General features: G+C 50.4%; 5 protein-coding genes across 5 annotated transcripts; 1 reads left to right on the forward strand and 4 right to left on the reverse strand.

Annotated features, from left to right (window-relative positions):
* Positions 1 to 4764: 4764 nt before the first annotated feature.
* Positions 4765 to 6220, forward strand: COCMIDRAFT_105954 (uncharacterized protein; the record flags this gene model as incomplete). The annotated part of the gene is made up of 4 exons (XM_007693777.1): positions 4765 to 5104; positions 5152 to 5267; positions 5316 to 5400; positions 5451 to 6220. The coding sequence occupies 4 exons, from the start codon at positions 4765 to 4767 to the stop codon at positions 6218 to 6220; spliced, it is 1311 nt and encodes a 436-aa protein (XP_007691967.1).
* A 415-nt stretch (positions 6221 to 6635) lies between these two features.
* COCMIDRAFT_105965 (uncharacterized protein) lies at positions 6636 to 7464 on the reverse strand (the record flags this gene model as incomplete). Its single annotated transcript, XM_007693778.1, has 3 exons — positions 6636 to 6863; positions 6912 to 7244; positions 7297 to 7464. 3 exons carry the CDS (start codon positions 7462 to 7464, stop codon positions 6636 to 6638), a joined length of 729 nt encoding a protein of 242 aa, XP_007691968.1.
* Positions 7465 to 8105: 641 nt separating this feature from the next.
* On the reverse strand, positions 8106 to 8800 carry COCMIDRAFT_105985 (uncharacterized protein; the record flags this gene model as incomplete). Its single annotated transcript, XM_007693779.1, has 2 exons — positions 8106 to 8415; positions 8466 to 8800. 2 exons carry the CDS (start codon positions 8798 to 8800, stop codon positions 8106 to 8108), a joined length of 645 nt encoding a protein of 214 aa, XP_007691969.1.
* A 619-nt stretch (positions 8801 to 9419) lies between these two features.
* COCMIDRAFT_105997 (uncharacterized protein) lies at positions 9420 to 10139 on the reverse strand (the record flags this gene model as incomplete). The annotated part of the gene is made up of 2 exons (XM_007693780.1): positions 9420 to 9954; positions 10006 to 10139. 2 exons carry the CDS (start codon positions 10137 to 10139, stop codon positions 9420 to 9422), a joined length of 669 nt encoding a protein of 222 aa, XP_007691970.1.
* A 1-nt stretch (position 10140) lies between these two features.
* On the reverse strand, positions 10141 to 10341 carry COCMIDRAFT_105947 (uncharacterized protein; the record flags this gene model as incomplete). The annotated part of the gene is made up of 1 exon (XM_007693781.1): positions 10141 to 10341. The coding sequence occupies one exon, from the start codon at positions 10339 to 10341 to the stop codon at positions 10141 to 10143; it is 201 nt and encodes a 66-aa protein (XP_007691971.1).
* Positions 10342 to 10821: the final 480 nt, after the last annotated feature.

Raw genomic sequence — 10821 nt, forward strand, 5'->3', positions numbered from 1 at the left:
GGATATTTGGAATATACAATATATGGTGGGGATCTCAGTGACATTGAGAAGATGAGGAAAAGGAAAGGAAACAAAAAAAAGTGAGGCATACTAACTTTTGCCCTATCTTGCTTCCAGGCCTGTCTGGGCCCTTTCTTCCCACTCCGTCCAACCCGGTTCTTGTGTTGCCAAAGACTCGCACCGTGACACCTGTCAGAGCTGTCAAGAGCATGTCAGCCCTTTTCTATTGGTACGCTGTTTAGCCAGAACCATCAACCGTACCACGTTGTCCTCTTTTTGCGCATATAATCCAGAACGAAGCTTTGGAAAGGGGGGGGGGCAGGATCCGCCGTCCGGATTGCCAAGCACACTGTGTGCATGCAAGTTCCCTATTTACGCGTACCTTTTTTCTTACCCTCCAATCATTCATGGCATATGGGTTTTAGTCAATGGAAGATCTCGCTCCGCGTCAAATCACGGGGGGTTGTCTTGTACACCTCAAAGGTTTCCCAGGTCAATGGGGGCATGTTCGGGCACTACTTTAGCCTGGCATAGTAGATGGGAATCGCTAGGCAGACCATCCGCATCTCCGTTAGCCCAGGAAACGAACATGGTGGATGATTGTAGTGCCAATGACGGTTGTCTATCGTAAGTAGCACTTGTACAAAGAGGGGCGGGGCCAGACCTCATCGTCTCACATGATTCAACCCTCCCTTTTTCCATCATCAAGCGGATGCACTCACACCCGTGACATATTAGGATACCACAGAGATTCTAGATGGCTACCTTCATAAACGGATATGCGGGTTTGATCAGACGAACCCCTGCTGTGCAGATAATATTGTAGTTCGTCCCACCCTGCAGAAAAACGCCACAAAGCTTGAGTTCATCATCACAGTTGTCCTGCAGAGCCCACCCCAGGAGACGGGAGACTCGCCCTCGATTATGGCACATCCCCCGGTGCCCCCACACAATGTGATGTGTTCAAGAGTCTGGTCCTTTGTGACGCCTGTGAGCAGTGGTTCCTGGCGTGACAGCGGGACTAGGTTCCTCCATGTGGCAAGCCGGAGACGATGACCCAGGTACACTCTTGAGCAATACTCAGTGTAAACGCAAGCTAGCCGTACTCACAACTCTAGGAAAGAACAATTGAGAACATGGTCGTGCAAGCGTGATTTAGTGGGGCAGTGTGCTGATTGCGTTCAAAGCATGCGTCTCGCTACGCTGCGCGGGGCTCGTCTCAACGGGCCACCCGACGGGCACGAGGAATGGAGATTTTGACAACCTCGTCGCACGATATGCTGTAGCAGCGATGTCGGCGCGTCGTTCGAGCTCGGGTGCAAAGCCGAGCATATTGTAACATAAGCTTGAGATGCTGTGAGCAGACCCTTTACGCGTACATACTGCCCCGCGGTGCCACGCTCCTACAGGCATCCCAAGCAAGGAGTTCATCGTGATCAACGCAGTCTAGACAGCCAAAATAAATTTGCGATGTTGCAGGCTTCTCAAGAGGCCATGGTGATTGTGCGTTACGTACCAGATAGAGCTCTCCCCTTACGATGCTCCCAAGAGCAAGCAGAAGTAGAAAAGCATGAAAGGTTGCTTCTTTAACGAGGAGCCTATAAGTAGTATGTGTACTTATGTAGTCGTTTTCAGAGATGTCAAACGATTCTCCTCAGTATACGTACCTTTGCTGAATATCTCAATGGCGTTAAAGAAGTTCCTCGGTCTAGGTTCATTGGTGTGAATTAGCAGACGTCAACCAACCTAAAAAAAAAGCCTTGCATAGGGACGTTAATCTTACAGCCAAGAAGATGCACATTCTCGCATCGATAGCGTTGGAGACACCCAATAGTCAGAGATGTGACCTCTTGCATAAAACTGGTGTGCATCCAAGCACGGAGAGTTTGGTGCTTTGTAGAAAGTAGGGCATATTGGCCTCGACAACTCCAGTCATGTGAATCCACCTTAAGAGGTAGTGGTAATAAGACAGCTCCACGAACCGCACGTATGCTTTGGAGGAAGCCCATAGACTTGGCAATGATATTTCTCGTAGACACTAGTACATAACGTCAGCTGTTCCAGATTCGTGCTGGTAAACTATTCGCCCTGTTTTTGTCTAAGACACTGCTTCATTTACCGCTCAACCCACATCTCAGGAAACGCTATCTTGAGTCTGGTCTAATGGCGGTACGATTCGTAAAGATAGAGTGCTCGGACACAAATTTGTCTTACTATTTTTTGGTCCAGATGGCAGCATTGGACTCGAGTTCGATAAGCGTTGAAAATTGCTGCCGGTCAATCGTCCTGCCGTTGGCTATGTTCGTCCCTCAGCTTACAGCCCGTACTTGCATCACAACGGCAACACCCGGGCTGCCCCAGGTTACTTGGGTTTCCTGTCATCCCACATTGACGGCTTCTGTGTAACCGGCGGAAACGGAGAAAGTCTGCTGTACGCATGGCTATCGATTGTGCGTGTGCATATCCTACGTAGTCTGGCACTGTGCGAATGACCCAGTGTTTCTAATGGCATCATGTTAGCAGCCAATAGTATCGGCATTTCAAGGAGCCCTGTGTATGATCTCACGAAGGCGCTGTGCTTTGACCGGAAGGCAGAGTGAGTTGTTCGAATCTCCCACCGCCGGGGGCGCGCAGTGACAGCAGGCTCGGCGGTATGTATCCATGGCACTTCACATGAAGGTACTACTCCTAATAAACTTGGAGAAAAAGATGATCATAGGAGAACTTTTGGGCATGCTTGGTCAATCAGTTGGTACGGCTTGCCACAGGCAAAGCTGCAGCTTGGCCTTTGTCTTCTTTGAGCGGTCTGTACTGAGACATCATCACCGCTCTTCTCTTTGAAGTGGCCCTCCATCAATCTAATTGCATACACAAGTGATTGAGACAAGATGCTTTGTTGGTCGATGTCCGGTGAGGCACAGGTCAAGTGAAAGTTGGAATTTGAAAACTTTGCTTCGCGAGTAAGTGAAATGGCTTGCATCAAAATACGCCATGTCTCAGTATGAGGAGAGACCCAATTCTGGACGGGGAAGGAAACTTTTACTCCCCTGACGGCGATGTATGGTCGATGCGGCAAGCGAGCTCTTTCCTGGGTCATACATCTCGAGTATCCATAACGGAAGCAAGGCTGATATCACACACCGATAAAAGATGAACCAATCGATTGCTTTGCTGAATCCAAAATTGTGTAGGCGTCCGAGCTACACGAAAAAAGGGCCACGTTTGCAACAAAAGCCAAGAAAGTACGTGCATTTGTGTACCGCGGTAGGCTGCAGGTAAACGCATTACCGATTCGTTCTTCACGCCATTCCAACAAAGTGCATGCCAGGTGGGCTTGTTCTTCTGCGGTAGCCATAGCCTGGGTAATGGAGAGCTAGTGCTATTCCGGAGTGCGGTGGTGTTACCCATGCGTAGGAGAGACACTTGCAGCGTTGCGCGATCGTAGATAGCTTTGTAGGGTTTCGCCTTCCACTACCAGCATGACAAATCGTTTTCTCTCCAATCGCATCTTGCGTTGACGGGAACTATGTACAGTTAACTCTGACGTTCAGAAAACGTGCTGTTTCTCTCCTAGCATTGTGATGGAATGGCGCTTCGCATTATTGTCATGGGCGTCCACGTTCTCCAGCCTATTGGAAATGTTTTTGATTGACAGTGGCTGCCAGGCCGAAGACATTAAACAAAGAGGCCGGACCGTATGTCCCTGCTGGGATGCAGGGTTCAGCACGGGAAGTGTGTTTGATGCCGTGTGACACCATTCCCTCGATTCATCTTGCACCATTGTAATGCCCAAAGCCCAGCACTTGTTGTGGGTAACAGTCGTTTGGTCCAACTGTGGGCCCGCCGTCTTGCAGCCTGTCAAGCCATGCAATGTGCGTCCTGGAACCCAGGCACTCCCACTTACACACCGGACGTCGTCTGCACTGCGCTTAGGCAAGATTTGGCGACGCAATTCGTTGGAGTGAATAGCTAGTGGGTCAAAGTGAAGGTGGATGTTGGTTCGTTAAAAGGAACCGATGATGGCACAAGTATATGTTACTGCACTTGTTGTGCATTGGTTGTCTCCTGGATGGTCACTCCCGAACTATCCTTTACGACACTCGAATTTGCCAGGAATTACTTTGCCCCAGTAGCACGTCGTTGCAACTTTACCCTTGCCACATTTCGGTAAAGGAAACCTATCCATAGATGGCTTTCTTCAGAATCAACTGACCTGGCATGTCAAAGTCATCGGCTAGCTTGTATTTCTGAGATAACCCAGCGGACTTATCTGTTGGACACCACGCGAGGTCCAGCTAATCGCCACGGGACCGTACTGTTTGTTGAGCGGAGCCACCTGAATATCACAGATAGGCCGATACGACGTGCACGTCTCTCTGCCTACTTCCAGACAGCGTTAATCGACTCAACTCACGAACGCAACAGGTACGTCGCAACGGCCATCAGTCCCTTTTTTCGCGATGCTGACGATAGCCAGGTCGATTACCAACGTGGGTATACATTCCAACACGTCCTCGCCGGTAACAGGTATAAGGCGATCATCTGGTCCTCGTGAGCATCTCGCAAACGCCTGAATACTAGTCTATTCTTCCAGTTACCGCCGCCACCAAACTTTTCTTTACCCAAAGTTAAGCTTTGTTTCACAGCAGCCCAGTCTTTCTGTCGACTTGATATTCGCACTCTTTTCTGCCAGGTACTGTTACCCGGTAGTGAGCCTCAACGTCTTTGCTTTTGACATTTCCCAGTGATCGCAAGCCTTCCGGGATGAACATACAAGACTTGCTGAACCCTTCTTGCGGTGATCGCCATGACCATCGCCGCTCAGAGTCTGCGACACCACCATCACGCCCGGTAGCGATATTACCAGCGCTCAGGCGACAAAAGATACCAAAGGATGCTCCAATATTTTCAGAAGGAAACAGAACCGTGGGAATAGTCAACTTCGCCCCTCATGAAGCGGGAAATGACGAGGAACTTCTTGCACAGCACTGTAGATTCCAGATCTACCCGTTGGGTGAGATATCCAGGAAGGGAGTTCGACATATCCCATACAACAGTGATAAGAAAGACTTCCTTGAGAAGACTGGACGCGACGCATTCGAAAGTAAGGTTAGCTTTTGAGATTAATAGTAAATACTGACTTGCTTATAGTGTTCCAATACACGTACAAGCTACCTGGTGAAGATAAGCCGTATGTCGTCGTCTGGGACTACAATGTCGGCCTCGTCCGTATGACGCCTTTCTTCAAGTCGTGCAAATACTCGAAGGTAAGTATTTGGTTCTACAACATTCGAGTAGGAGACTAAGTGTTGCAGACGATACCCGCAAAGACATTGAGAGAGAATCCCGGGCTCAAGGATATCAGCTACAGTATAACTGGGGGCGCTCTGGTGTGTCAAGGTCAGTCAAGCCAATTCCAGACTATCCAGACACTCTACTGACATTTTTAGGGTATTGGATACCGTACCAGGCTGCCAGAGCGATAGCTGCAACCTTCTGCTATGACATTCGATGGGCGCTTACCCCTGTCTTCGGCAACGACTTTCCTTCGATTTGTCTGACACCAGATGATCCCTCTTTCGCAAAGTTCGTCATCGACCCAGCCATCGTACGATACTGTACTGAGGAGACGACGAAATTCCGAGAACTTGGATCTGCGTATGAAGTCCATCGGCCGGTCGCCCCGACACAAGTGGAGGCACCGACGTCGCGCTCTGACCAGCCGCTCAGCACCAGCATTGTAAGGCAACGGCGCGCACGACCGATAGATATAGAGAGCGGATATGGGACCGATACAGAGCGAAACGACAGGTGTCTCTTTTCTCCTGAGGTATCTCCGCGCACTCGCTTCACGCCCATCAATCGGCCACGCTCGCCGTACTCTCCCCGCACAGCAGAGTCTTCGTTTGTGAGCTCACCCGTCAGCATTCGTGCGCCTCCAGGATTGCATACGCCAACGTCGACTCCATATGAACACTCTGGCGAGGTCTTTCGGGCAAAGCGGTCGCATTCCAAGGTGGCCTTTTGCGAGCATCCTGCCGACGAAGCTGTCATTCGCCCTCCAACAGCCGCCACAGTCGACAGTGCACACGGATGCGAGATGTGCGTTGGTGACGACAACCATAGCCACCTCGATATGGATGCGGCAGAGATGTTGCTTTCGCTGCGTACAGCGGACAGCGCAATGCCACCATCAAAGCGTACGCGTCGGGGTTCGTGATGTTCGAGACAGTGTATGCCAACCTCCTGTTTTGAGGACGGTGATGACTAAAGCACGGCGGTTGATGCCTTCCTTTTCCGTCTGCTCATGATGTTTGCTAGCCTTTCCAGCGTTTCTTGTCGGCACACTCGTTGAGTAACTGCATTTAGTTCAGTTTGTGCACTTCAGTATTGAGAGGGCGCACCATCAGCGCCTGGGTATGGGGGTATGGTCATATGTTATGTTTTCATGTTTATGCGGTCATATTCAGTGAGTGGAAAAGTGCATTTGCAATCCAACGTCGAATAGGTCAGACAGACATCATGCTCGAGAAGATAGATGGTGAGATGAGTAAGCAGACTCGGTCTCTAAGAACATCTCATTTGTAATCTCTGAAATGCCGTTGTATAACTAACCAAACCCTCATGGCATAAGCTCACTTCGATGCTGCCTGGTTCTTCTCCTTCATCTTTTCCAGTCTCTTGACGGTGGACGAGATGATGGAGTCCTCATCAAAAACATACGTCACGCTCTCTTGCTTTGTTACTGCTGCAGCCCACTTGGAAAAGTTGGGAAGCGCATCCAAGTCTGCTGCAATGGACTTGGGGAGGACACCGCGTCTTGAGAACGCATATATCCGGATAATGAAAGGCGCAGTCAGTGCCTACGAGGCTATTAGTAATGCTGCTACATGCCTGAGTGCTGACCGTACCTCTGCCAGTGTGAGTTTCTCACTCCCGCCAAAGAATGGCTTTGCGTCTTTCAGAAGAGGCTCCAATTCTTTGCTCACGGTTTCAATAAATTCCTGGCTCAGCTTTGCCTTTTCCTCTTCAGAATCCTGCGTTAAGATCTTGTACCAATGGCTGCCAGCCTTGGTACTCCAGGTATCGACAAAAAAATTGATTCTAGCACGGGTCAAGGCAGCTTCTGGAGATCCTGTGGCAGGGAAGAGATGCGAGGGGTAGGCATCAGCTAGGAATGTTGAGACAGTGGCTGACTCGGTGACGATCTCGCCATTGAACTTGATGGCAGGAACAAGACCCCGCTACATATGGGTCAACTACGCATCGACGCACAAAGCCCGGGCGTAGACTCACGGGGTTGATTTCCAGATACCAAGGCTCTCTAGGAGTATCCAAATCGATTATAACTTCCTCGTACGGCAAACCCAGTTCTTTCAGAACAATGTGCGCTCGGTGAGCATAAGGGCAGCGATGGTTTGTGTATAGCGTGATTTTGGGGGCATTGCCATTAACGTGCGCCATTGTAATGGAGTTATTAGGACAATGTGAACGAGGTTGCAGAGATTGGAGGGTAGCAGTGGGAAAAATAATATTCGAGAACACTTGTGAGACTTCACTTCGATAAATCTGCAGTATCTACTAAATAGCCGTGACCATTGACAAGATATGCCCGGAGCTTGCGCGGCTCGGTATACGGCTTATCAATCAGGCCATGTATGGATTGCATCAACATGCAGCTGGATTGTGCAGTGCGGGGCATGCTTGACACAAGTGGAGCGCCATCGGGTGCCGGCCCACAAGCTCTTTCGTGTATTACCCCGATATCCTTGTGCTTCAGCACTGATGTGACAATAAAAGTGCCCAATATTCCGCAGCTCATGCTTTGGCATGTCCAGTTTGAGCATGAGCGGTTAAAAAGGGTATCTAGAACCCCACAAATAGACTTGGTTGTGAGACACATTACCTCTGTCTGACAGAGGGGCGGCGCCCTTCGCAGCGCATCCGTCAAGATCTCTCGTTCCAGAGGAGAGGAGCTGATAGGTATCGCCACAAAGTATCAGGTAGACGCATGTCCTTGCCTGCCCAATAGTGCCCGTATGCAACCATGGCTCAGGATGATCTTCCATCTACAGCATTCGGCATAGTCGTTGCCATGCACTGGCTCAACAGATAACACCGTCACCTTCGACTTTCCACTCCATCGCATTGCTGTCCGTCTTCTTCTTCGCTCTACGCTTCTCGTTGCGCAACCGCCTCTTCTCTTCAGCATCCTTTTCTATCTGCTCCCTGTTCATCGCCAGCCTGGTGTCCAAATCCGTAACTTCAAGAACCTTTGCCTCGTCCTGTTTCCGCTTGAGATATCGTAGGCGGTCTCGAACTTCTTGGAGAGTTGCGCGGCGTACTTCGCCGGACTGGCCGGTAGCGATCAAATGTTGCTTGCTGTTGAGATGCTCGACGTACTGGATGTTGTCTCTAGAGAATTGTTAGCGAAATCAAGTCAGCGCTGTAAAAGAGAGACGCACTTGAATGTCAGGTCGCAGGCTCCGCAGTATGCACCAGCACCACGTCCCCTCTTGCCAACTGCAGCAGCAGCTGATGTGAGGGTTTGCTTTCCGATCATTTTGCTCCAATCTATACGTTCTGCTCTTGCTTCCGTCTGCTTCAGATCCTCAGGCGTTGACGCCCTCCGTCTATACGACTTGCCAGCCATCTTTGCTTCGTATCGCTCCTTTCCCTCCTCACGCTCTTTTGCCTCTCTCTCCTTAGCCTTTTTTTCCATCTCGTCGCGGTCCCATGTTTTCCTGAAATCCGTATCACCGCCCCCCGTCGTTCCGTATGCGCCTGCTTTGCTGCTCATGATGGGCAATCGTAGAGAGACACGCCCTTTGCTTTATTGGTGTTGGAAAATTGGGTGGACCACTAGGTTCCAGTCGAGCTCCAGTCGTATCTGAATGGCGCGTAGGTGATTTCACCGATCAAGACAAATCGAGCATTGGTATGTAGTTACACGCGCGTAGTTTTCGAGAGTCAAACTCGCGACTTTCTGGTCCGTGACGCACGGACTTCAAGTACTGAGCTTTGGGCAGGTACGCATCATCACCATTACCGCGTTTTATGATTGATAATACCTCTGTATAAGGAAAGGCAAAGTCCATGTACATTGATTGATAATTCAAGATATACCATCTTGTTCTAATTCTGAATATTTACTACAAGTCATCATGATCACGATTGAATAGAAGGAAAATCAGGAATAAAGTACTCCTCGCTATGCTCCGATTTCCTGTGAGTGTCTTAGCAGGCGACATAGATCTAGCCATAAGCCGATTTGATGCCACCATATCCTAGCGCAGCAGAATTTATGGACGCGCATGGCATTTCTGTCACATGCTTTCCATGATTGCTGGATGTTAAAAGTGTCTACATGAGACGATCGCAAGCGCGATTGTGTCAGGCCATGAGTAATTCCCGCAACCCTAGTACGGGTATGGACCAGCTCCACGAGGAAATCCTACGTGTTGGCCCGGTGCTGGCGGCGGTGGCGGTACTGGTACTGGAGGCGGTCCGCGAGCTACTCTACCGACTGCCATGTGTCCATGAGATACTGAGCTATCTCTGTCTCGTCGTTTTTTCTTCTTTTCTTTGATACCATAGCCGATGTCAGTGTAACCTGCAGCGGCAAAAGGCGGTTCAATAACCTCTCGAGAATGGTCATCTGGCAGCCTGAGGTCAACAAGGCTGTAGAAGTAATCCAAGACTTCCGGGTAGCGAAGAACCGATGCTCGCCAATCGGCGTCGATGCCACGCTTGAGCTCAGCATGGGCTTCTGCGATTTGTGTCTGAAGCGTCGCCACGTACATGGGGTGTATTGGCGGATGACCGGAATATCGCATGTAGACTTCGTAGTGTGGGAGCGAGGCAAGGTACGCTGAATGGGCTTGCTTGCGAGTTGACGTCAACCGCTCAAAGGCGTTCAAGATATGCTGACGCGCGTGGTTAATCACCCAGTCTCTACAGCTCAAGTCAGCATTGGTTTTGAGAAGATGATAGCACCCACAGTACCTTATTTCAGCCAGCCTCTCATCCATGGCACGCTGTTCGGCCTGCTTGACGGCAATTTGCAGGCGGTCCGACTCGCAGGAGCATTCGGGGTAGGGCGGCGCATTGCAGATGGCACAGTTGGGAGCTGCATCCATGTCATACGGAGGAAGTTGGTGAGCCAGCGTTGATCATTGTCGGTCCAGAGTGGGCCGAACACAATTCCAGGGTAGTTTTCGTGATTGATGGGGATGCACGGGATGAGGATTTAATCTGGAGTGAGGTCGGTTTTAAGACAGTCTGGAAGCGGACACGCGCTAGGGTAGTCAGGCACAGGCGGTGACGACGGACAAGTAACATGTTACATGACGATCTTTGTGGAGGCCATCGGCGTGATCTGGCTAGTTTCGTACGGCTTATGGAGTGACGGATGGATTGGGCAGACTTGGGATGCGTTATGAGTTGGCAGAATCGCTAGGATCGGCTCAACCAGTATTAGCTCCGGGGTGTGCCAAGACTAATTGCTTCTAGATAGTAGTGTAGTATAGCACCGATCGAAGGCCACGGGTATGGCGATGTTGAACTTGGCCGTCTAATGGTAGCGGAGAGCCGTGTCGGATGGAGGTGTGGAAGGTTGTAGTTGTTGATGCCCTCGATCAACCTACCCCGCCTTTGCCCTCGACCCTCGACCTTGTCGGACCCCACCACCGTGGTATTAATGTCCGACCGAGTAAGACGACAGGGATGTGGCCTTCTCATTCTCTTGTCCTACAGTACACAGACCCTTCTGTCTGCTGGTATGTGATGCTCCCAGACAACGGCCCAATGATGTCACGATCC

Source organism: Bipolaris oryzae (assembly GCF_000523455.1).
Source record: "Bipolaris oryzae ATCC 44560 unplaced genomic scaffold scaffold_181, whole genome shotgun sequence".
NCBI lineage: Eukaryota > Fungi > Ascomycota > Dothideomycetes > Pleosporales > Pleosporaceae > Bipolaris > Bipolaris oryzae.